The sequence below is a fragment of the Macaca mulatta genome, chromosome 11 (genome assembly GCF_049350105.2).
Source record: "Macaca mulatta isolate MMU2019108-1 chromosome 11, T2T-MMU8v2.0, whole genome shotgun sequence".
NCBI lineage: Eukaryota > Metazoa > Chordata > Mammalia > Primates > Cercopithecidae > Macaca > Macaca mulatta.
In genome coordinates, this window is record NC_133416.1 from 10,831,063 (window position 1) to 10,857,817 (window position 26,755).

General features: G+C 37.6%; 1 protein-coding gene and 1 long non-coding RNA gene across 4 annotated transcripts; one reads left to right on the plus strand and one right to left on the minus strand.

Annotated features, from left to right (window-relative positions):
• Nucleotides 1–446: 446 nt before the first annotated feature.
• On the minus strand, nt 447–26,361 carry CLEC2D (C-type lectin domain family 2 member D). 3 transcript variants are annotated; one of them, XM_015151055.3, is made up of 5 exons: nt 26,221–26,361; nt 15,056–15,166; nt 7,702–7,886; nt 2,900–3,003; nt 447–1,075 (listed from the first exon to the last, which is right to left on the minus strand). In XM_015151055.3, exons 1-5 carry the CDS (start codon nt 26,297–26,299, stop codon nt 937–939), a joined length of 618 nt encoding a protein of 205 aa, XP_015006541.2. In that variant the 5' UTR covers nt 26,300–26,361; the 3' UTR covers nt 447–936. The 3 variants fall into 3 exon arrangements, with proteins under 3 accessions (XP_015006541.2, XP_015006542.2, XP_015006543.1); XM_015151056.3 differs by having other exon boundaries at nt 15,140–15,166; nt 26,221–26,343; XM_015151057.3 differs by lacking the exon at nt 15,056–15,166 and having other exon boundaries at nt 26,221–26,326.
• Nucleotides 3,759–7,950, plus strand: LOC144332782 (uncharacterized). Its single transcript, XR_013400883.1, has 2 exons — nt 3,759–4,340; nt 7,705–7,950. It is a non-coding gene; the product is annotated as an uncharacterized LOC144332782 (long non-coding RNA).
• Nucleotides 26,362–26,755: the final 394 nt, after the last annotated feature.

Below are 26,755 nucleotides of genomic sequence, written 5' to 3' on the forward strand. Positions count from 1 at the left end.
CCAGATCAACGTTTTGAAGCTTTCCCCCGTGTTTTCTTTTAGTAGTTTTACAGTTTAAAGTCTTTAATCGGTTTTCAGTTGGTTTTTACATATGGTATGAGATAGGGGTCCAATTTTATTCTTCTGCCTGTGCATATACAATTTTCCCACCACCATTCATTGAAAAAACTATTTTTTCCCCATTGCGTATTCAACCATTAGGGACTGGGGGTGGGGAACAGAGAGATGTTCCCCACATGTCACAGGGTAGTAGGTTTCAGTTAAGAGGAACAAGCTTTTGAGATTTATTGCACAGCATAGTGACTATAGTTAATAATAGCGTATTGGATCTTTCCAAATTGCCAAGAGAATAAATCTCAAATGTTCTCACCACAGAATATGATAAGTATGTGAGATGATGAAATGTTAATTAGTTTGATTTAATCATTCCATAGTGCACACATGTATCAGAACATCACATTTTATTCCATAATATTTTATGATTTTTATTTGTATTTTCCCAGTTATTAGTGACATTGAGTACATTTTCATATACCTGTTAGTATAAGAAATAAATTCTTGCCAGGTGCAGTGGCTCACGCCTGTAATCCCAGCACTTTGGGAGTCCGAGGCAGTGGATCACGAGGTCAGGAGATCAAGACCATCCTGGCTAAGACGGTGAAACCTGTCTCTACTAAAAATACAAAAAAATTAGCAAGGCATGATGGTGGGCACCTGTAGTCCCAGGTACTCAGGAGGCTGAGGCAGGAGAATGGCGTGAACTCAGGAGACAGAGCTTGCAGTGAGCCGAAATAGTGACATTGGATTCCAGCCTGGGTGACAGAGTGAGACTCCATCTCAACAACAACAAAAAATAAATACAATTTAAAAAAATAAATTCGTTGCTCATTCTAAAATGGGAAAATGGGGTTATCAGTTCCAATGGGCTTCTAAAGATTAGTTGGGGCTTTGCTGTACCATCTGGACATATGTATCTGGTTTAGAACAAATCCACTTCCTCTCTGTGTAGTACCTGGCACTACTGGCACCTTTGTCATTCAAATAGGCATACTCTCCTGCTCCCAGGATAGGAAACCTGCAAGAGAAGAAGCAGAATCAGTGTGTCACTGAACATGTCTTCAAAAGCAGAGAGAAAAAAGATGAGAAAGTGAGAAAACTAACATTAATTCAACCTCTAAAAATAATGTTGTTTTTCCTTGTGTCGCGGTGACTAATTAGTCAGTGGGCTTTGCTTAGCAGGAGATGTTATAAATCAACTACTGGAATAGTGCAAAGTCCTGAATCAAACCTATTTCATGTCTGTAAGCGTAATATTCTTTCCAGTACATCCAAAGCCTTAGCTGGCTAATGGGAGAAGTCTGATACCTGTTTTCTTTTACACCGTTTCCCAACATTTTGCTTCCTTAAATAACTGAAGACTCAGCAGCTATATCTAAAAACCATGCTTGATTTTATTCCTCCGACTTCCCTGTTTTAGTACTGGAACTGCAGTGCTATTTAGCTGAGTTTAGATGACTTGGCACAGATATTTTAGGTCAGCATTTGGATTATAAATTTCTCCTCTTTGCTCATTGGAATCACTATCATCTATGATATGATTTGCTAACTGTTGAAACACGCTAGACCTTAATCATATAATATTTCACATTTCTTTAAGTGATGAGCAGTTTCCAACAACTGGTTAGTTAACAATATATTTGATCCATAAAATATTTTGAGAGGCCAGGCATGGTGGCTCACACCAGTAATTCCAACATTTTGGGAGGCCGAGATGGGAGGATTGCTTGAGCTCAGGAGTTCAAGATCATCCCAGGCAACATAGTGAGACCCCATCTCTGGAAAAAAAAAAAAAAGCCAAGCAAGGTGGCACACACATGTAGTCCCAGCTACTCAAGAGGCTGAGGTGAGAGGCTCACTTGAGCCAGGGAAGTCAAGGCTGCAGTGAGCTATGATGGCACTACTGCATTCCACCCTGGGTAACAGAGTGAAACCCTGTCTCTCAAAAATACAAACAAACAAAAAAAATTTTTGAGAATTAGGTAGAGAAAATTTACTACTTCCATATTGTAAAATAGGAAATAAAAGTTAATTCTAGATATTCATAAAGCAGTCACAATGTACTGGGCAGTGTAGATACAGCAATGTATAAATGTACGTGTTCTCTGATTTCTAAAACTTACCATCCTATCCAAGGTCAAAAGCTAATGAGAAAAATACTCATTTCAAACCTGCCAATGTCAAGTCTGGGGCTCTTCTTATTAAATAAAGTTATATTTCCAATATTGATGAATGTATTATAAGAAAGTAGTTTTTCAAAACTGTCTCATCTCTCAGACAAACGTTGAGTGAAATTGTGTGAATCCAATTTTTCCAGCATTATCTCAAATATTTTTAGTAATCTAAAGATCCTATAAATACACAACTGAGATTAAATTTTCTAGTGCCAAACTTTACCCATTTACAAATTTTAAAACTATCATCTTATTTTAAATAATAGGTATAATTGCTGTCACTCATAATCTTTCTCTGATACATCAAAACCTCTGTTCCTCACATCAACCCTGTGAAATCAGGAGGACAAGTACAATTTAATTTTGTTGTGGAGGTCAGGAACAGACTTAAAGATACTGTAGGGTTTGCTCGAAATGAAAGTGTTTGAAAATGACATAGAGAAGCCTGGAGCCAAGTTCACAGTCAGTCTACCTCACCATGACAGGTGTTGGATTCATGGAACTTGTGAAACCTTTGTGAAACCTTTGCAACATACAAGTTGGCACCATCTTCTTTTATGATTAATCTTAAAATGAGAAATTTTAAAGCATGTAACCAGAGAATACTTTAGATTTAATGCAAAGTAAATTCAAATACAAATATTACTGCCAGATTTTTCAGAACTTACTGTCTTGTCCATTCAGTACCATTTATCCATTTCCATGGCTGGCCTTGCTCTCTGCTCAGCCCAATCCAGTGATCCGAGGGGCCTTTATATCTCAACAGGAAATTCTTTCAGAAAACACAGAGATGATAGTCATTAATCTAACATAACCCATCCTCTCCCAGAAATGTTGCTGCTATGCTACATTCTTAACTACTCGTAATTTTCTTCGTTTTTGTTTTGTATTGTTTAGTAACACACACAGAATAGGTATGCTATATTATACATATCAAAAGAAGATAATTTAAAACTGAGACAAATTGTTGATAATTTGGTTACTTTTGTTTCTGTATAGTACTCCTTTGTATGACTCTTCCCCAATTTATCTATTATACTATTGGTTGACACCAGGGTTTTATCAAGTTTGGAATGTATGCTGCTATGACATTCTTGTCACTTGTCCTAGAATAGAATTTTTAGGCCCCAGGATATGCTTTTTGTCAACTTTAAGAAATGACACTAGGCCAGGCTCCTGCAATCCCAGTACTTTAGGAGGCCGAGGTGGGTGGATCACCTGAGGCCAAGAGTTTGAGACTAGCCTTGGCCAACATGGTGAAGCCCCCTCTCTATTAAAAAAATACAAAAATTAGCTGGGCATGATGACACACACCTATAATCCCAGCTATCTGGGAGGCTGAGGTGTGAGAATCATTTGAACCTGGGAGACAAAAGTTGTGGTGAGTCAAGATCATACCACTGCACTGCAGCCTGGGCAATAGAGTGAGATTCTGTCTCAAAAAGAAAGAAGGAAATGACACCAAACTAATGTAAGTGTACCAAATTATCCTCACAGCAGCAGTGTAGGCTGGTTTCCTTTGCTGTGTTTACTTGTCAGCATGTACTGTCCTTTTTATGATTACAAGTTCTGAATTTTAATGCAATTAAATATATAAACAATTTCGTTTATTAGTAGTAAATTTAGGGACTTCTTAGGTAAATCTTTTACTCTTCCAAATCATAAACATGACTTTTATTTTTGCTTTACTTTTTTTAGTTCCTTAGAGTGTACAGTTAGGCTATCGATTTGAGACCTTTCTTCCTTTTTAGTTATCTGTTCACAGCTATAAATTTCCCTCTTAGAACTATGTTTGCTGTATACCATCAATGTGCTATTTGTATTTTTACTTCATTTGTCTCAAGGTATTTTCTAGAGTCCCTTGTGATTTCTTCTTTGACCACTGGCTGTTTAAGAGTGGGTTTTAAAATTTCTACATATGTGTGACTTTTCCGGTTTTTCTAGTTATCGATTTCTAACTTCATTCCATTGTAACTGCAAAAGATTCTTTTTATGACTTCAAACTTTTCAAATGTATTAATTTTTTTAGGTTTTGTGGTCTAACATATGGTCTATTTTGAAGAATGTTCCATGTGCACTTGAGAAGAATGAGTATTCTGCTCTTGCTGGGTAGGTTATTCTGTATATGCCCATTAGGGATAATTGGTTTATAGTGTTGTTCAAATTTTCGATTTCCTTATTGATATTCTGTCTAGTTGTTTAATCTCATATTGAAAGTGGAATATTTCATTCTCCAACTTTTCATAGAACCGTTTGTTTCTCCCTTAAATTATAGCAATTATCGCTTCATATATTTTGGGGCTGTGTTAGTAAGTACATATATTTTATGACTGATAATTACTTTGCTATGTCAAAATTTTTATCAATGCATAATGCCCTTCTTTGTCTCTTGTAAAATTTTTTACCTTAGTTTATTTTGTCTGACAAAAATATTGCCACTCAACACTATTTTGGTTACTACTGCTTGTATGGAATATCTTTTTAAGTCCTTTTACTTTCAACTTCTTTGTGTCCCTGTATCTAAGGCAACTCTCTTGTAGACAGCATATAGATGAGTCTTGTTTTTCTTTTTAATTTATTTTGGTTTTTAGCCAACTTGTCAGTCTCGGCCCTTTAATAGGATGGGTTCATCCTTTTTTATTTAATGTGATTACTGAAACAAGGTTTACTTTTGGCATTTAATCATGTGTTTTCTCCATATCTTATACGTCTTTATTTCTCAAGTTGTCTGTTACTGACATTTTTTGTATTTAATTGATTTTTTATAGTGTATTGTTTTCCTTTTTTTTTCTTTTCTGTATATTTTTAGTAATTTTATTAGTGGTTACCTTGAGAATTATAATTAGCATCTTGAACTTGTAACAATATAATTTCATAATATCAACATAGCTTCAATAACTATGCAAACATTTTGATCCTATATGTCTTCATCCCTCCTGCTTCATAAGATTGTCACAGATTGCATCTTTATACATTATATGACCACTCTCATAGATTTATAATTTTTAGTCATTTGCCTATGAAATTATATATAAATAGAAATATAGAAAGCTATAAATAGGAGAAGTTATAAATTATATGACATATACAGTAATTCTGGGTTTTATATTTACCTCTATTGTTACCTTTATGAATATTCTTTATTTTGGGGGTTCTGAATTGCTTTCTAGTGTCCTTTCAGTTCAGCCTCAAAGGTTTCCTTTAGTATTTTTTGTAGCACATGTCTACTGGTAATAAAATCCCTTAATTATTGGTTATCTGAAAATGTGTTATTTTTTTCCTTCATTCTTGAAGGACAGCTTTGCTATATATAGAATGCATGGTTGGCAGTTTTATTTTTTCTTTCAGACATTTAAATATGCCATTCCACTGCCTTCTGATCTCCATGGTTTCTCAGAGAAAATTAGTTATTAATTTTATTCAGGGTCTTATGTAAATGATGAGTTGTTTCATTCTTGCTGCTTTCAAATTCTCTCTTTGGATTTTGTCAACTTGACTATAATTTGTCTCAATGTAGATCTCTCTAAGTTTACCCTTTTGGAGTTCATTGAGCCTCTTGGATGTATATATTTATGTATTTCCCCAGATTTTGGAAAGTGTTGTTCATTATTTCTTTAAGTGTATTTTTCTGCTTCTCTTTCTCTTCTCTTTCTTGGATTTCTACAGTGCGTATCTTGGTATGTTTGCTCATGTCCTACAGGTTTCTTAGAATCTGTTTATTTGTCTTCATTCTTTTTCTTTGTTTTTCTTGGTCTGGATTGTTTCAGTTGTCTTAGTTTCAAGTTTTCTGATCTCCTCTCAAATCTGCTGTTGAACTTCTTCAGTGAATTTTTAAAATTATTTTAAAATTTCAGTCATTGTACTTTTCAGCTCTGGAATTTTTGCTTGGTTCTTTTTTACAATTTCTACCTTTATATCGATATTCTAATTTTGTTCATTTATTATGTTTTGGGTTTCCTTTAGCTTTTTGTCTAGTTTCCTTTAGCTCATTGGTTATACCTAAGACTGCTGATTTAACATTCTTGACCCATATTTTTAATATCTGGGCCTCTTCAGGGATAGTTTCTGTCAGATTACTTTTTTTTCCTGTGAATGAATCATACTTTACTTTGTATGTCTTGTGTGTGTGTGTTTTTTTTTTTTTAGAAGTGGACATTATGAGTACTATGTTGTGGTAACTCTGGTAACTTAATTCTTTTGCTTTTCAGGGATTGTCGAATCTTGGTTGTTGTGGTTCAGAGTCATTTGGTCATGATTTTTCCCAACTATTTTTATTCACTGTTGTGCATGGTCATTGAAATCTCTGTTCTGTCATCTCTGCAGTCAGCCAGTTATTTAACAAAAATTGTCTTAAATGCCTGCTTCCCAAATCGAGGAAAAACACGTACTATTTATTTAAATCCTTTGGAAGCCACTTCAGCTGATGAGGATTGACGCAATGATAGCCTACTTCTGTGTCTGCCCCTCAGCATTCAAAGGCAGAAATCAGCAATAACCCTGATATTTGGAGAAAAAGATTCTTATTGTCCACCCTGGCAGCAGGAATTCATTACAGGAACATGGGCAGCAGTTCCCATGGCTCCCTGCAATAATGGGGTGTGGAAAATAGTTATTATTGAGTAGAAACGCGGAAATTCACTGGCATTAACCAAAATTTGTCATCCTTTTTATCAAATCTTCCCTTGATGCTTCCAGTGTTTAACTAGACTCAAGAATTCCAAAATAGCTACTTCAGACAGTTTTTGACAGTTTAATAGTTTTCTTAGTGGAGGAACAGATTTCTGTAGCTTTTTAGTCTACCATCCTCTCTGACATCATTCTTGCTTGACTTACTGTTTTTACTTTATTATTTTTTTGAGACAGAGTCTCACTCTGTCACCTAGACTGGAGTACAGTAGCATGATCTTGGCTAAATGCAGCCTCCACCTCCCAGGTTCAAGCAATTCTCCTGCCTTAGCCTCCTGAGTAGCTGGAAGGCATGTGCCACCATGCCCAGCTAATTTTTGTATTTTTTAGTTGAGATGGGGTTTCACTATGTTGGCCAGGCTGGTCTCGAACTCCTGACCTCAAGTGATCCACCCACCTTGGCCTCCCAAAGTCCTGGGGTTCCAGGCATGTGTTGCTGCTCCTGGCCTTGTTTGATTTATTTTGAAACAATGTTGCTAACTTCTTACACATTTAAAATGGTGTTTTTACCAGTACTTTTCTAATCCTTATTTGCACAGTCAAAGAAGCCTCTGGCTTGCTTGCCTTCTGGGCCTGTTCCTGCCAGGAGTGTTAAGGTAATTTTAGATGGTTCACTGTAAAATGTAATACATGCTAGGTTACTCTTTTCTTATACCAAAAAAAAAAAAAAAAAAAAAAAAATCAATATAAGGCAGATGTCTAAACCTACCTCTTAGATAATTTCACAGGAAAAAATATCCTTGTAGGCCTGAATCTTTGATTCTGACCAGAACTATTTTCTTACCAGTTCCTGGAAGCTTTCAACCTGAGCAAGAGCAGCATCTTGTGAGTCACAAAACCTCTGACTTGATGTCCAGTTCTTGGTGTCATCAGAAAAATAGAAACACTTTCTTTGAAAACCAATCCAGCTTTCTGGGCATGCAGCTTGAAGACATACTGATGGCTTTTGATGGCAGTTAGCTCTTATTGCTGAAAATAAAATAAAAATAAATAAAATTTAAAAAATAAAATAAAATAAAAATTTATACTTTTATATCGTATTGTATAAATTACCAAGTGCTAATATACTCTCTGACACTCTCATTAAGTATTAAATGTATTATTTTCATTTTTCAAATGAGAAATATGATGCTAAATATAATTGTATACATTACATAGCAAATGGCAAAACTGAGATGCAAACTCATGCCTTCAGCAGGGGGTGAGCTGAAAAAGGAATTACTTAACCTTGCTCTGGGCCATGTATCTATTTGGCTCTCAACAGTGTCAACCTTTCTTAAAATATTAGATACATTAATGATAGCATTTGATCAGCTTTGGAGAACAGATAGTTCTCCACGTGCTCTAGATCAGGGGTCCCCAACCCCTAGGCCATGGATCAGTACTGGTCCATGGTAAGTCAGGAAGCAGGCCTTACAGCAGGAGGTAAGCAGTGAATGAATGAGTGAAGCTTCATCTGTATTTACAGCCACTCCCCATCACTCATTACCTCCTGAGCTCCTCCTCCTGTCAGATCAGCAGTGGCATTGGATTCTCATAGGAGTGAAAACCCTATTGGGAACTGCTCATGTGAGGAATCTAGGTTGTGGGCTCCTGGTGAGAATCTAATGCCTGATGATCTGTTACTGTCTCCCATCACTCACAGATGGTAGCATCTACTTTCAGAAAAACAAGCTCAGGGCTCCCACTGATTCTACATTATGTTGAGTTGTATAATTATTTTACTATATATTATTACACAATGTAATAATAATGGAAATAAAGGGCACAATAAAAGAAATGCACTTAAATTATCCCCAAACCATTCTTTGACCCCAGTCTATGAAAACGTTGTCTTTCACAAAACTGGTCCCTTGTGCCAAAAAGGTTGGGGACTGCTGCTCTAGATGACTTAGTAAAATGAAGGGCAGGACATAGACACCTCATGTGAATAAGGTTTCTTGATGTGAAAAGGCCTCGTATATGTCTAAATACTATCATAAATATGAAATAAGTTGTTGTACAGTGAGCTTCCTTCCACTAAGGAGATTTAGTGAGGTTTTCTACAGTTTGAAGGCAGCAATACCTCATGGACAGGCTTTTCTGACACACTTCTTATATAATCAGGAGAAATGCTCTCTTCACGTGGGATCTAAAGCAATGAATGTTTCTCCAGATAGTTGTCACTGAGGACCTAGTAGCTGACTGTTCATCTTCTGTTATATGATTCCCTTCTCGCTTCAACTCAACAGTTCTGAAAGTGTCTATGATAGACCAGAATGCTGGGTATTCATAGAATCATTACTACCAATTGGCGTCGCTATCCTTGGATTTGGCTCTTATGAGATGAGAAATCATGCTTGGTTATGAATAATAACTGGTGTAATCTGAATGTCAAATCATAACACCAGGCAAACATGTATTGTACCTGGTTTGGTATCACAAACTAGGTACCAAATTATAACTATTACAATGTAATTCCTTGAACCAGACCATAAGGCAGGATGACTTTCCCCAAATCTGTGCATCTTTGTTGTGCTATCACTGCTCCTGTATCAACCAGTTTAAAGAAAATGACCAGACCAGAGAGGGCAAGATGGTTGATTAGGAACAGCTCTGGTCTGTAGCTCCCAGTGAGACCGATGCAGAAGGCAGGTGATTTTTGTATTTCCAACTGAGGTACCTGGATCATCTCACTGGGACTGGTTACACAGTGCGTACAGCCCACGGAGGGCAAGCAGAAGCAGGATGGGGCGTTGCTTCACCCAGGAAGCACAAGGGGTGGGGGAGCTCCCTCCCCTAGCCAAGAGAAGCCATGAGGGACTGTGCTGTGAGGGAAGGTGCTATCTGGCCCAGATGCTATATTTTTCCCATGGTTTTTTGCAACCCACAGACCAGGAGATTCCCTAGAGTGCCTACACCACGAGAACCCTGGTTTTCAAGCACAAAACTGGGCGGCTGTTTGGGCAGTCACTAAGCTAGCTGCAGGAGTTTTTTTTCAATGCCCCACCGGTGCCTGGAACCCACTGAGACAGAACCATTCACTCTACTGGAAAAGGGGCTGAAGCCAGGGAGCCAAGTGGTCTTGCTCAGTGGGTCCAACCCCCACAGAGCCCAGCAAGCTAAGGTCCGCTGACTGGAAATTCTTGCTGCCAGCACAGCAGTCTGAAGTGGACCTCGGATGCTCAAGTTTGGTGAGGGGAGGAGCATCCGCCATTACTGAGGCTTGAGTAGGCAGTTTTCTCCTCACAGTGTAAACAAAGCCCTCGGGGAAGTTTGGACTGGGCAGAGCCCACCACAGTGCAGCAAAGCTACTGCAGCCAGACTGCCTCTTTAGATTCCTTCTCTATGGGCAAGACGTCTCTGAAAGAAAGGCAGCAGCCCCAGTCAGGGGCTTATAGATAAAACTCTTATCTCCCTGGGACAGAGCACCTGGGGGAAAGGGTGGCTGTGGTTGTGGCTTCAGCAGACTTAAATGTTCCTGCCAGCCACCTCTGAAAAGAGCCATGGATCTCCCAGCACAGAGCTCGAGCTTTTCTAAGGGAAAGACTGCCTTCTCAAGTGGGTCCCTGACCCCCATGCCTCCTGACTGGGAGATACCTCCTACCAGGGGTTGATAGGCACCTCATACAGGAGAGTTCAGCTGGCATCTGGTGGGTGCCCCTCTGGGATGAAGCTTCCAAAGGAAGGAGCAGGTAGCAATCTTTGCTTTTCTGCAGCTTTTGCTGGCAATACCCAGGCAAAGAAGAAATGGATAAATTCCTGGACACATACGCCCTCCCAAGACTAAACAAGGAAGAAATTGAATTCCTGAATAGACCAATAACATGTTCCAAAATTGAGGCAGTAATTAATAGCCTACCCAACCAAAAAAAGCCCAGGTCCAGACAGATTCAGAGCCAAATTCTACCAGAGGTGTGAACAGGAGCTGGTACCATTCCTTCTGAAATTATTCCAAACAATAGAAAAAGAGAAAATTCTCCCTAACTCATTATATGAGACCAGCATCATCCTGATACCAAAACCTAGCAGAGATACAACAAAAAAAAGATAATTTTAGACCAATATTCCTGATGAACATCAATGCAAAAATCCTCAAAAAATACTGGCCAACTGAATCCAGCAGCATGTCAAAAAGCTTATCCACCACAATCAAGTCAGCTTCATCCCTGGGATGAAAGGCTAGTTCAATATATGTAAATTAATAAAGTGATCCATTACATAAACAGAACAAATGACAAAAACCACATGATTATCTTAATAGATACAGAAAAGGCCTTTTATAAAATTCAACATCCCTTCATGCAAAAAACACTCAATAGACTAGGTATTGATAGACCATATCTAAAAATAATAAGAGCTATTTATGACAAACTCATAGCGAATATCATACTGAGTGGCCAAAAGCTGGAAGCATTCCCTTTGTAAACTGGCACAAGGCAAGAATGCCCTCTCTCACCACTCCTATTCAACATAGTATTGGAAGTTCTGGTCAGGGCAATCAGGTAAAAGAAAGAGATAAAATGTATTCAATAGGAAGAAAGGAAGTCAAATTGTCTCTGTTTGTAGATGACATAATTGCATATTTAGAAAACCCCATCGCCTCATCCCCAAAACTTCTTAAGCTGATAAGCAACTTCAGCAAATTCTCAGGATACAAAATCAATGTGCAAAAATCACAAGCATTGCTATACCCCAATAACAGACAAACAAAGAGCCAAATCATGAGTGAACTTTCATTCACAATCACTACTAAAAGAATAAAATACCTAAGAATACAACTTACAAGAGATGTGAAGGACCTCTTCAAGGAGAACTACAAACCACTGCTCAAGGAAATAAGAGATGACACAAACAAATGGAAAATCATTCCGTGCTCATGGATAGGAAGAATCAATATTATTAAAATGGTCATACAGCCCAAAGTAATCTATAGATTCATTGCTATTCCCATCAAGCTATCATCGACTTTCTTCACAGAATTAAAAAAAAAAAAAAAAAAAAACTACTTTAAATTTCATATGGAACCCAAAAAGAGCCTGTATACTAAGACAATCCTAAGCAAAAAAACAAAGCTGGAGGCATCATGCTACCTGACTTCAAACTATACTACAAGGCTACAGTAATCAAAACAGCATGGTACTGGTACCAAAACAGATATATTGACCAATGGAACATAATAGAGGCCTCAGAAATAACACCACACATCTACAACCATCTGATCTTTGACAAACCTGACAAAAACAAGCCATGGGGAAAGGATTCCCTATTTAATAAATGGTGCTGGGAAAACTGGCTAGCCATATGTAGAAAGCTGAAACTGGATCCCTTCCTTATACCTTTTACAAAAATTAATTCAAGATGGATTAAAGACTTAAATGTTAGACCTAACACCATAAAACCCCTAGAAGAAAACCTAGGCAACACCATTCAGGACATAGGCATGGGCAAGGACTTCATGTCTAAAACACCAAAAGCAATGGCAACAAAAACCAAAATTGACAAATGCGATCTAATTTAACTAAAGAGCTTCTGCACAGCAAAAAAAAAAAAAAAAAAAATTATCAAAAAATTTTGTAATCTATCCATTTGACAAAGGGCTAATATCTAGAATCTACAAGGAACTTAAATTTACAAGAAAAAAACAAAAAACTCCATCAAAAAATGGGCAAAACATATGAACAGAGATTTCACAAAAGAATACATATATGTGGCCAACAAATACATGATAAAAAGCTCATCATTACTGATCATTAAAGAAATTCAAATCAAAACCACAATGAGATACCATCTTAGGCCAGTTACAATGACAATCATTTAAAAATCAGGAAACAACAGATGCTGAAGAGGATGCAGAGAAATAGCAACGCTTTTACACTGTTGATGGGAGTGTAAATTAGCTCAACCATTGTGGAAGACAGCATGGTGATTCCGCAAGGATCTAGAACCAGAAATACCATTTGACCCAGCAATCCCATTACTGAGCATATAGTCAAAAGATTATAAATTATTCTACTATAAAGACACATGCTCATGTATGTTTACTGCAGCACTATTCACAATAGCAAAGACTTGGAACCAATCCAAATGCTGATCAGTGATAGACTGGATGAAGAAAATATAGCACATATATACCATGGAATACTATGCAGCCATAAAGAAGAATGAGTTCATATTCTTTGCAGGGAGTCTAATGAAACTGGAAACCATCATTCTCATCAAACTAACACAGGAACAGAAAACCAAACACTGCAGGTTCTCACTCACATGTGGGAGGTGAACAATGAGAACACATGGATGCAGGGAGGGGAACATCACACACTGGGGCTGTTGAGGGTTGGGGGGAACAGGAAGGATAGCATTAGGAGAAATACCTAATATAGATGACAGGCTTATGGGTGCATCAAACCACCATGGCACGTGTACACCTATGTAACAAACCTGCAGGTTCTACACATTTATCCCAGAACTTAAGGTATAATTAAAAAAAAAAAAAAAGTCGGGGACCAGAGCTATAACTGCAAAGCTCTATTAGGAATTTTTATAACTAAAGCCAATCTTAATAACTTGATCTAGGCCTGGCGCGGTGGCTCAAGCCTGTAATCCCAGCACTTTGGGAGGCCGAGACGGCCGGATCACGAGGTCAGGAGATCAAGACCATCCTGGCTAACACGGTGAAACCCCGTCTCTACTAAAAAATACAAAAAACTAGCCGGGCGAGGTGGCAGGCGCCTGTAGTCCCAGCTACTCGGGAGGCTGAGGCAGGAGAATGGCGTAAACTTGGGCGGCGGAGCTTGCAGTGAGCTGAGATCCGGCCACTGCACTCCAGCTTGGGCGACAGAGCGAGACTCCGTCTCAAAAAAAAAAAAAAAAAAAAAAAAAAAAAAAAAAAAAAACTTGATCTAAATGGGGAAATACCATATCTGAATAGTTAACTAACAATCTAAATGTTAAATAAAACATAAAAATGATACAAAGTAATAAATAATAACACATTTAAAAAAAGAAAGAAAATGACCAGATTAAAAGATGGCTCCAGCTATTGGCTCCACACAAGAAATCATTTCCAGTCAAAGTGCTAGCTGAAAGGAAGAGAAACACATAATGGATAATAAAGGAAAACAATCATAACTGTCAATTTCATATGCTTACTGTAAAAAAAAAAAGGCTATAAATTTAAATTATATTTTAGAATACATTCCCTTGATTAATATTGAGGTATCTACAGACCACAAAAGTTGTCTCCTTCCAATCTTTCTTAAATAGTTATAATTAGTTGACTTAAGTCTCTGAAATAAAAAAATTATTTTTGCTTCATAAATGTATAAAGTGTTATAATGTATCTGTGGTTTCAAAATGGTAAAAGATAATAAGCAAAAGATTCGCAAATGAATAGGAATTATCTAGAACATGGAGTGTTCCAAGTATTGCTGACTCTAAGTTATGTAAGCAGTATTTGAAGGGTCTCTCTGAAATTACTTCAGAATCCAATAATGGGGGTAGATTTTAGGTTGATACGTAGAGTGGCATGAGGTTTGGGGAAAGTGTTTTTGTAGTTTTCTATGTCTCAGCTTGGTTTATATTAGATGCAATGCAAGCATGTTTTGAGGTACAAGATAATGTTTATAGCTAAATTGCTTTTAGGGTACAATCACTAAAAGGAGTTTGTTTTCGAGGGAGATGGGCTACATATGCTAAAAAAAACAAGGGCCAGAACATGCTCAAACAGCTAGGAAGAAAGACCAGGCTGCCTGTGATGTTATAGCCACTTAGTAGTTTTGTATACTTTAAACCATCTGTTTTGCTATTTTTCATGAAACAAGGCTGTTGTGGAGGTAAAATTAACTATGTCCCTAGATTGGATAAGGGACTATTTTTCAGTTTACTATTTTTTAAAATTTTTGCATCAGTATTCTTAAGGAATAGTGGTCTGTCTTCTACCTTCTGAAGATTCTGATCATTTCACTAAACTTGGAATAGTGTGAACCCTATTTACATAATTAAAATTTTTGATGCCACTTAAAAAGCTATTGGAGTTTAACTCAATTAGTGAGACAATATATTAAAAGCTGTAAAGAATAGTAAGATTATTTAGATTCTTTCTCTTCTTTTTACAAGTATAATTCTCTCTAGATGAATGAAGATTACAGTTCACTTACCACTTAAAGCAACAACCATTCCACACACTATGATTGTCAGAAACATGATTAAGAAAAATAAAGGCCAAATTAAGGTAGCTTTACCAGAATGCTCTTTTGAATGCCGATAACCTGGAAAAAATTATTGAAAAACATTTTAGCAATTAAATACATACATAATACTGCCAGAAACATTAACCATCAAAATGTTATTTTTATTTAATTCCTTCCCTTTTCACTAGAGGATGCAAATGACCTGTCATCTTATGAACTTACTATTCTATCTCTACAGTGTAATCATTTTCAAAAGTTAAAAGAATTGATTTTAACTTTCCAGCTACCATATTCAGGTTACCCTTTCAATTGGAGAGATTCATGTCAACTAAACCACAGGAATGAAATCAACATCCAAATCGTTGGAAATTCAACATAGCAAGTTATTCTGATTCCTGTCTAAAAATGTAAAGAAATATTTTTAAACGATATTAAGGGGAGATCTATTGATTAAAATAGACTTAAAAGGCATTGTTTTGGAGGAAAAAAGGCAAAACTGAAATGATAAAGTGATTATGGTAGAGGTCAAATTAGTGTTATTCTTGGAAGGATAGGAGAGTGAATAGTTCAGAATACATAGAAGGTCTCTGAGCCACATAACAAGGATCTTTCTCAGACAATGTTAGTAGTTGTATTAGTCCATCCTCACTGCTATGAAGAACTGCCCGAGACTGGATAATTTAAAAGGAAAGTTTAATTGACTCACAGTTCTGCATGGCTGGGGAGGCCTCAGGAAACTTACAATAATGATGGAAGAAGAAGCAAACATGTTTTTCTTCACGTGGCAGCAGGAGAGAGAAGTGCCTAACAAAGGGGTAAAAGCCCCTTATAAAACCATCAGATCTCACGAAAACTCACTCACTATCACGAGAACAGCATGAAGGGTAACCACCTCCATGATTCAGTTATCTCCCATTGGGTCCCTCCCATGACAAGTGGGGATTATGAGAACTACAATTCAAGATGAGATTTGGGTGAAGACACAGCTAGGCCATATCAGGAGTCAACAAAGGTGTTTATCTTACAATAATTAATCAAGCTACATATTTGTATTGTATAATTTCCTGTATCTGTGTTATATTTCAAAATGTCTTAGGTTATCTAAAACCTCTTATAAAGTTTATTATTGGAACCCTGTTCTGACAGAATCTCTTGTATACAATTCACACTTCTAGTTAATTTATCTAGATTTGTCCTTAGCTAAAGAGGCGTATTTTTCTCTAACATTCCCCGCAACACTAGAGACATTAGCAAGCTTTACACTGATGTTTCCCAAGATATTTGTCTTAATCAACAGATTTTAGTTTTTAGCAGTTTAAGTTGACAGAAATACTGAATGAAAAATATAGAGTTCACATATGCCCCTGTACCCCCTTTATAAAATATTTAAGAAATCATAAGAGAATCCAGAGGAAAATAAATTCTACATGTAGAGAAACAAAGATAAAAATGACTTTTACATTCTCCTCAAAAACCATGCAAGTAAGAAGACAGTGGAAACAAATATTTAAAGTATTAAGAGAAAAAAACCTTATTAACTTAGAATTCTTTAGCCTAAAAAATTCTTCAAAATGAATGACAAACAAATACTATTTTAGACAAACACTGAGATAACTTGTTGCCAGTAGACCTGTCTTATATCAAAAAACAAAAAAGGTAAATGCAATTATTTTAAATGGAAAGAGAATTATACAGGTTAGAAACATAAATTATATGAAAAAGGAAGTATATAAAAAATAAGTGAAGGTAAAATAAAACTATTTATTTTTCTTATTCTTAATTGATCTAACAAATGACAATTTGTTCAAAATAATAATAGTACCAATATATTAAATATGTGTGCTTATATATATAGATTTATATGCTTATGTATTCTTATATGTAAACAAAATAAATAACAGAAATGACCCATGGGATAAAAGCAGGGAATTAGGATTTTTTTATTAGAAGATACTCACAGTACCTGTGAAATGGTATAGTATTATTTGAAAGCAAACTTATGTTAGTTGTGAGTGTATATTGCAAACACTAGGGTAACCACTAAAATCACTTTTTTTTTTTTTTTTTTTTGAGATGGAGTCTCGCTCTGTCACCCGGGCTGGAGTGCAGTGGCTGGATCTCAGCTCACTGCAAGCTCTGCCTCCCAGGTTCACGCCATTCTCCTGCCTCAGCCTCCCGAGTAGCTGGGACTACAGGTGCCCGCCACCTCGCCTGGCTAGTTTTTTGTATTTTTTAGTAGAGACAGGGTTTCACCGTGTTAGCCAGGATGGTCTCGATCTTCTGACCTCGTGATCTGCTCGTCTCGGCCTCCCAAAGGGCTGAGATTACAGGCTTGAGCCACCACGCCTGGCCTAAAATCACATTTTTAAAAGTATAATTGATATACCAAGAATGAGAAAAAAATAGAACTTTATAAATGCTAAGTTAAAAACTAAACATACAGGGAAAAAAATGGAAGACAAGGCTGGGTGTGGTAGCTTACACTTATAATCCCAACCCTTTCGGACACTGAGGCAGGAGGATCATTTGAGGCCAGAAGTTCAAGACCAGACTGGGAGACGTAGCAAGACTCTCTCTCTACAAAAATTAAATAAAAATTAGCCAGGCTTTGTGGCATATGCCTGTAATACCAGGTACTCAGGGCTTAGGTGGGAGAATCACTTGGGCCTAGGATTTCAAGGGTACAGGGAGCTATAATTACACCATCACTCTCCAGCCTAATGAACAGAATGAGACTCTGTCTCTGAAGAGAGTGAAAAACGAAATAGAAACAAAGAACAAAGGCAAAAAATAGAAAACAGAAAGAAATATGGTAGATATTTAATCCACCTATGTTAATAATCAGTTTAATATCAATGATCTAAATGCACCAGTTAAAAATCAGAGATTAAACTACATGATATCTGCAGGAAATGCACTTTAAATATAAAAACTAAAAGTAAATGGATTGTAAATATATATATATGTATATATATCATACTGGTACAAACAAAAGAAAGCAGGAGAAGCTATACAAATTTCAAACAGAACAAACCTCAAAGCAAGGAAATTTATCAGGAATGATGAAAATTATTGCATAATGGTATAAGAATTAGTTTTCCAAGAAACTATGTTATGTTTCCACATAACAAACCTAAATGTGCATGCACCTAACAAGAGAGTATTTAACTACATGAGGCAAAAATTAATAGAACTGCAAGGAGAAATCAATGAATTCATTTTCCTAGTTGGTGATTTCAACAACACTCTATTGGAAATGCACAGATCCAGCAGGGTACAGTGGCTCATGCCTGTAATCTCAGCACCTTGGGATGCCAAAAAGACTGGATTATTTGATCTCAGGAGTTCAAGACCAACCTGGGCAATGTGGTAAAACTCTGTCTCTACAAAAAGACAAAAATGAGCCAAGTGTGGTGGTATGTGCTGGTATTCCCAGTTACTCAGGAGACTGAGGGGGGAGGATTGCTTGAACCCGGGAAGCAGTGGTTGAAATGAGATGAGACTGCACTACTGCACTCCAGCCTGGGTGACAGAGCGAGACTCTGTCTCAAAAACAACAAAATAGAAAAAATAAAAAGAAAGAAAGAAATGCACAGATCCGGCAGGGAGAAAATCAGTAGAACTTAGGTGAACTCAGCAACACCATCAATCAACTGAATACAATTGACATCTATAGACTACTTTGTGCAACAACAGCAGAATATACACTCTCAAGATTACATGGAGTAGTCACCATAATAGACCACCTTCTGGGCTGTAAAACATACCCTAGCAAATTTAACAAAATAGAAATCATACAGACCACAATGTAAATAAATTAGAGTCAATAACAAAGAAAAGTTTTAAATCCCACTCATCTCCACAAACATGTGGTGATTAAACAATATGTTTCTAAACAACATATGGGTCAAGGAAGAAATCACAATAGAAATTTAAAAATATTTCAACTAAATGAAAATGAAAATACAGCTTAACAAAATTTGTGGGATACAGTAAAAGCATTGTTTAAAGAGAAATTGATAGCATTGAATGCATCTATTAGAAAAAAATAAAGATCTAAAATTAATTAGCTAAGTTTATACCTTAGGAAACTAGAAATAGAAGAGCAAATCAGGTACAAAGTAAACAGAAGAAAAGAAATAATTAGAGCAAAAATAAAAAATGGGACATTAATAGAAAAAGTTATCACAACCAAAACTAGGTTTTGAAAGATTAAAAATAATGCATAAGGCTCTAGCCAGGGTGATTAAGAAGAAAAGAGGAAGGACACAAATTACCCGTATCAGAAATAAATAAGTAGCTATTACTACAGATCCCATGGATGCTAAAATGGACAGTTCTATGTCCACACAGAGGATCAGTCACTTGAGAGACATAATTTCTCTAAACTCATACATGGAGAAATAGATGACCTAAATATGTTTATATTTATTACAGAAGTTATATACAGAAGACCTTCCAAAACAGAAAGCACCATGTCAAGATGGACTTGCTGGTGAATTCAACCAAACATTTAAGGAAAAAATTATACCAATTCTCTATAATTTGTTTTACAAGTCAGAGCAGAGAGACACTTCTTAACTCATTCTATGAGGCCAGCTTTATCCTAATAGGAAAATCAGATTAAGACATTACAGGAAAAGAAAACTATGGGCCACTATACCCCATGAACATAGATGCAAAACCTCAACAAAACTTTAGCAAATCCAATCCAATGATGTATAAAAAGAATTATACACTGTGATGAAGTGAAATTTATTTCAGCTATTTAAGGCAAGTTCAGCATTCAAAAATCAATTGTTATCCATAACATTAACAAGCTAAAAAATTCACTTGGTTATATCAATATATACGAAAAAATTTAACAAAATTCAATAGCCATTTGTGATAAAAACTCTCAGTAAACAAAATTCAACATGGATTTGTGACAAAAACTCTCAGTAAACTAGAAATAGGGAAGAACTTCTTCACCTTAATAAAGAATATCTACAATAATCTACACCTAACATCCTCAAGTATGGTGAGAAACCTGAATTTTTCCCATTAAGATCGAGAACAAGGCAAAGATGTCCCTCTCACCAATGCTTCACGACATTGTTCTGGAAGTGCTAGATAGCACAGTAAGACAAGAAAAGGAAATAAAGGAAATAAAAGGTACACAGATGAGAAAGTAAGAAATAAAACTGTATTTCTCTGCAGATGACATAATCATCCATGTAGAAAATCCTGAAGAACTGAAAATTCTGGGAACTGATATGCAAGGTTATTGATATGTAAGGTTGTAGAATGCATGGCTAATCTACAAAAGTCAATCACTTTTCTATATGCCAGAAACAAACAAACAGACTTTTATGTGAGAACACAGTGCCATACACATTAGCATTCAAGAAATAAAATACTTAGGTATAAATCTAACAAAATATGTACAAAATCTATATGTGGAAAACTACAAACTGATGAATGAAATCAAAGTAGAACTAAATAAATGGAGAAGTATTTTGTGTTCATGGAGAGAAAGACTCAACATTGCCAAGATATCAATTCTTCCCAGCTTAATCTACAGATTAAATGCAATGATAGTAATAATCTCAGCAAGTTATTGTGCAAATATCAACAAACTGATTCTAAAGTTTGTATAGATAAGCAAAAGACCCAGAAAAGCAAACACATTATTGAAGGAGATGAGCAAAGTTAAACAACTGATACTACCTGACTTCATGATTTACTCTGAAGCTACAGTAATCAAGACAATGTGGTATTTGTTAAAGAATAGACAAATAAGGCCGGGCGTGGTGGTTCACTCCTGTAATCCCAGCACTTTGGGAGGCCGAGGCAGGCAGATCACGAGGTCAGGAGATTGAGACCATCCTGGCTAACATGGTGAAACCTCGTCTCTACTAAAAATACAAAAATTAGCTGGGGGTAGTGGTGGGCATCTGTAGTCCCACCTACTTGGGAGGCTGAGGCAGGAGAATGGTGTGAACCCAGGAGGCAGAGCTTAGCTTGCAGTGAGCCGAGGTCACGCTACTGCACTCCAGCCTGGGCGACAGAGCAAGACTCCGACTCTTAAAAAAAAAAAAAAGACAAATATATTAATGAAAAAGGATAGAAAGCAGAGAAGTAGACTAAAAATAAATAGACCCAGATAAATATAGTCAACTGATCTTTGATAAAAGAGCAAAAGCAATACAATTAAGAAAAGATAGTCTTTTCAACAAATGATGCTGAACAACTAGACACCCACATACAAATAAATGAATCTAGGCCCAGATTTTGCCTCTTTCCCAAAAATAAATCAAAATGTATCATAGCCCTAAATGTAAAACACAAAACTGTAAAACTCATAGAAGATAACATAAGAGAAAGCCTAGATAACTTTGGGTATGGTGATGACTTTTTAGATATCATACCAAAGGCACAATCCATGAAAGAAAGAACTGATAAACTGGACTTCATTAAAACTAAAAACTTTTGATCTGCAAAAGACATAATCAAAATAATGAGAAGACAAATTATTAATATCATATGTCCTTTGAGAATTGCAAGTTAAAACAATGAGATATCATTACATATTACTTAAGCGTTACATTAAAACACTAACAATATCAAATGCTGGCAAGGATGTGGAGCAACCGGAAGTCTCATGCATTACTGGTAAGAAAGCTAAATGCTACAGCCACTTTGGCAGTTTCTTACAAAAGAAAACATACTTGACGGGAGGGGCCTAAATGGCCAAATAGAAACAGCTCTGGTCTGAAGCTCCCAGTGAGATGAATGTGGAAGGCAGGTGAATTCTGCATCTCCATCTGAGGTACCAAGTTCATCTCATTGGGCAGCTGGTGCAACCCACAGAAAGCAAGGAGAAAGCAGGTGGGGTGTGACTTCACCCAGGAGTTGCCCAGGGCGGGGAGACCTGCCTCCCTGAGGTAAGGGAAGTGGGGAGGGTCTGTCCTACCCACCAGGGGTACTATGCTTCTCCCACAGATTTTTGCAATCTGCAGATCAGAAGATTCCCTCATGAGCCTACACCACCAGGGCCCTGGGTCTCAAGCACAAACTTGGGCAAACCAATGACAGCCACTCCCATTGGTGGCTGTTTAGGCAGGCCCTGAGCTGCGGGAGTTTTTACATGCTCCAGTGGTTCGTGGAACTCCAGTGAGGCAGGAGAACCATCCAGTCCCATGGAAAGGGGGCCGAAGCCAAGGAGGAGAGCCCAGCAGTCTCAATCAATGGGTTCTACTCCTGTGGATCCCTGCAAGCTAAGACCCACTGACTTGAGATCCCCGCTGCCAGCAGAGTAGTCTGGAGTGTGCCTGGAATGACCAAGTTCCTGCCGGGAGGGGTGACCACCAGTAGTTGGCGGTTTGCCCCTGACAGTGCAAAGGAGCCTGAGAGGTTTGGACTGGGCCAAATTTCCCACAGTGCAGCAAAGTGCTGTGGCAGGTTGTGGCCAGACTGCCTCTTTAGGTGGGACCCTGAGCCATCCCTCCTCACCAGGCGGGCCATTCCTGCAAGCATTCCAGCAGCTCCAGTCAGAGGCTTACAGACAGAACTCTCATCTCCCTGAGTCAGAGTACCTGAGGGGAGAGGCAGTTTCAGATTCAGCAGACTTAATCTTTCCTGCTGGCTCTGAAGAGACCAGATGAACCGGGTGAGTGGGATTCCCCCAGTACAGCACACCAGCTCTGCTAAGGGAACATCAGACTCTCTACATAAGCGGGTCCTTGATCCTGTGCCTCCTGACTGGGTGAGACTTCCCAACAAGGGTCACCAGACACCTCATACAGAAGTGTTCCGGCTGGCATCAGGCCAGTGTCCCTCAGGGGCGAAACTTCCGAAGGAAGAAGCAGGCAGCGATCTGCTGTTCTGCAGCCTCCACTGGTGATACCCAGGTGAACGGGGTCTGGAGTGGCTCCCCAGTAAACTGCAGCAGATCTGCAGCAGAAAGGCTGACTGTTAGAAGATAAACAAACCAACAGAAAGTAACAAAGACAACATCAACAAAAAAGACTCCACAAAAACCCCATTCAAAGGTCATCAGCCTCAAAGATCAAAGGTGGATAAATCCACAAAGATGAGGAAAAAAACAATGCAAAAACCCTGAAAATTCCAAAAGCCAGAATGCCTCTTCTCTTCCAAATGATCGCGACACTTCTCCAGCGAGGGCATAGAACGAGGCTGAAGCTGAGATGGATGAACTGACAGAGGTAGGCTTCAGAAAGTAGGTAATAATGAATTTCTCCGAGGTACAGCATTATGTTCTAACCCAATGCAAAGAAGCTAAGAAGCATGATAAAAGATTACAGGAGCTGTTAACCAGAATAACCAGTTTAGCGAGAGCATAAATGACCTGATGGAGCTGAAAAACACAGCACGAGAACATCATGATGCAAACACAAGTATCAATAGCCAAATTGACCAAGCAGAAGAGAAAATACCAGAGCTTAAAGACTATCTTGCTGAAATAAGGCAGACAGACAAGACTAGAGAAAAAAGAATGAAAAGGAATGAACAAAACCTCCAAGAACTACAGGACTATGTAAAAAGACTGAACCTACCACTGATTGGAGTACTTGAAAGAGCCAGGGAGGGAATCAGGTCATGGTGTCCTTATAATGGGAGTGGGTTTACTATCACGAAAGTGGATTTGTTATCAAAGCAAGTTTGGTGCCTCTTGCTCTCTCTCTTTCTTATGCATGTGCTCTCTTGCCCTTCCAAATTCTGCCATGGGATGATGGAGCAAAAAGGCCCTCACCAGATGTGTCTCTCAGTCTTGAACTTTCCAGCCTCCAGAACTATGAGCCAATAGATTTTGTTCATTATAAATTACCCAGTCTTGGGTATTCTGTAATAGCAGCACAAAACAGGCTAAGACAGAGTCTATGTATGTGTGGCAACAAGGAGAAAATGAAAAACAAACAACAACAAAAAAACTATCTTTCTCACAATTTTGCTGTGATCCCAAAATGGCTCTAAAAATATGGTCTTTAAACCAAAAAAAGAGCAAAAGGAAAAAGGATATACTAGCAGCAGATCTTACAAGAATATCCAAATTTAAAGAGCCATCAAACCAGTGGTGAATTTAAATTTCCCTCCTCTAACATCACTGCCCTGAACTTAATACAGCCAGAAACATGGAATTGAGCATCTGTCAGCATAAAAATAGAGGACTCCAGGAGAAGCACTAGAGGTATGGTTTGAGGAACAAAAAAGCAAACTCCTACCTCAAATAGAGTTTGAAAACACCACATTTATTTTTTCTCCCTCTCTCTTGTCTACACTGCCATGTGCCTCAAACCTCAGGCAATCTGATGATGGTAGTGGAAACTACAGCAACATGCAATAGCCAAAACCTTGAGAAAGATCAATCCTCAGCCAGGCGCGGTGGCCCACGCCTGTAATCCCAGCACTTTGGGAGGCCGAGACAGGCGGATCACGAGGTCAGGAGATGGAGACCATCCTGGCTAACACGATGAAACCCCGTCTCTACTAAAAATACAAAAGATTAGCCAGGGGAGGTGGCGGGCGCCTGTAGTCCCAGCTACTCGGGAGGCTGAGGCAGGAGAGTGGCGTGAACCCGGGAGGCGGAGCTTGCAGTGAGCCGAGATCCGGCCACTGCACTCCAGCCTGGGAGACAGAGCGAGACTCCGTCTCAGAAATAAAAAGAAAAGAAAAGTCAGTCCTCTCCATTCAGTAGAGTTGTGGCTCCATGAGAGTGGGGCCAAACCTCTTGCTTTTTTTTCTTCTTTCTCGCTGTCCTTCTGCCACATGAGTTTAAAGATGCAGAAATGACTGCAGAAGTGTATGGTTCATCAGAATAAAAGGAGCCCCGCGTTTCATGGAGGATGGAAAGGAGAAGCCCCTGGGAACCTGAAAGTACTGGTCAGATGGTGAAGAGGGAGAAACGTTAGAAAGAGATCCATGAACATTATTTATAAACTCCTGGATTCACCTGCCCCTCAACTTATGCATGCCTAGATGTGTTTCTAATTGGCATACTAAAGATGTTAAGACCCGAGCTAATGAATAGAGCATTGCGCAGTTGCCAGTTTCACCCCGGGTTGAGGCATATACCTGAAAAGCTCTACAAAGGCTTTCAGAATGGAACTGACATTGGAACCAGATCCCACAGATTGTCTTCATCCCACCAGTGTGATTGCTTGCTAAAACAATAGTATCAATATTCTCCAAAATTTAAATAAGATCCAGTCTAACTAAATATTTATTCAAAAGTTCAAATTACAGTCCAATATTACACAGCATATGAAGAACCATGAAAATGTAAACTTCAGTGGGGAAAGACAGTACAAGCCAAGGAGGGAAATGACAGAGATGTTGGAACTATCTGACAAATATTTCAAAGCAGTTGGTATAAAATGCTCAAAATACCCAATGAGTGAAGAAACAAATTAAGTCATTTAACAACATTTAGAGTTCATCTTTTTCCCCCTCTGAATTACCTTTTCTTTAAATTGATTACCTTTTAAGATGGGAGGAAAAAAACTCCAAACTTTTAAGTCCTAAGTTATAAAACCTTGATTTTCTCTAACTGTGGCAAAAGACTTTTTTTTTCCACTTACTAAATCATCATATAAAGCTTTTCACTTACTAAGTCATCATATAAATCATCATATAAAGCTCTCTCTATATATAGTTCCAGTGCATCCAATCTAACATAATTACATTAGAATGCCCTAAGTTTTTACTTCAACCTTTGTTTACTTTGTTGATTTGTAAATGTCCTTTACAGACTATTTTCTACCTTTTCTCTCTTATGAGCTTCCATGGTAGGTTTTCTACCTATGTAATAATGATAGTATCTTGTATCTGAGTAACACTTTAGAGTTTGTAGTTTTTTTTTAGTGAAATTCACTATTTTTATTTTCAATCATAAACTTAACCTTATCTCATTGTCTTACATGTTTCATTGTTCCCTCTCCTTAGTTGTTACAACTGTGAATATAAATATATGCATATTTCACATGAATTATAAGCCAATTTATAGACTCCCACATTCCATCTCTTATCCTTGAAAACTTCTTACTGGATCAGTACCTTACCTGTGTGAGCCCATCACTACCGCTACCTTCCCATTCCAGTCCTCACGTTTACTCTACATCCCAGCTTTTTACCTGGATTTGCAGGCAATTCGGATGGTGCAATGTCTTTCTCCACATTGTTACTGTCATGCATTTTGCTTCCAGTTACCATGAGTGATCTAAACCACAGTCTGTTTTCAACCCCAAGAATGATTCGAAACAAAACGAAACCAAGAAAAGCCCAACTACTAAAATATGTCAGTATGTAACTGCCCCAGTAACTCAGAATTTCAAGCCTTTAAATTAAATGTAGCTAGAGGAACAAATGAAACACAAATTATTTCAAAAATCAGCTCATCACAACAGAATAAACTGGTGTTTGTAAGAATTTAAAAGAAAAAAAGTTGAAGCTACTTCTCCAACAGTATTTTGGTTACAAAAGAAACTAATGCTTGATAACTTAAAATTTTTTGACTGTTAAAAAAGTATAATTGTATTTTATGTGGTACAAAGCAATATCATGATAGAAAATAAGAATGTATTGAAAGGAAGGAGTTGACTCTCAGAGGAAATGAATGTTAGGTGAGTAAAGACAACAGCAATTTTCTTTTTTTTTTTTTTTTTTGAG

What these genes read in the sequence shown, in the direction of transcription:
- CLEC2D (XM_015151055.3), bottom strand. Translation starts at nt 26,299, where the DNA reads ATGGTAACTGGAAGCAAAATGCATGACAGTAACAATGTGGAGAAAGAC. An exon ending in TTGAAAGCTTCCAGGAACTG is followed by an intron (nt 3,004 to 7,701) that starts GTAAGAAAATAG and finishes GTTTTCTGAAAG; the next exon opens with AATTTCCTGTTGAGATATAA. An exon ending in GGTACTGAATGGACAAGACA is followed by an intron (nt 1,076 to 2,899) that starts GTAAGTTCTGAA and finishes CTTCTCTTGCAG; the next exon opens with GTTTCCTATCCTGGGAGCAG.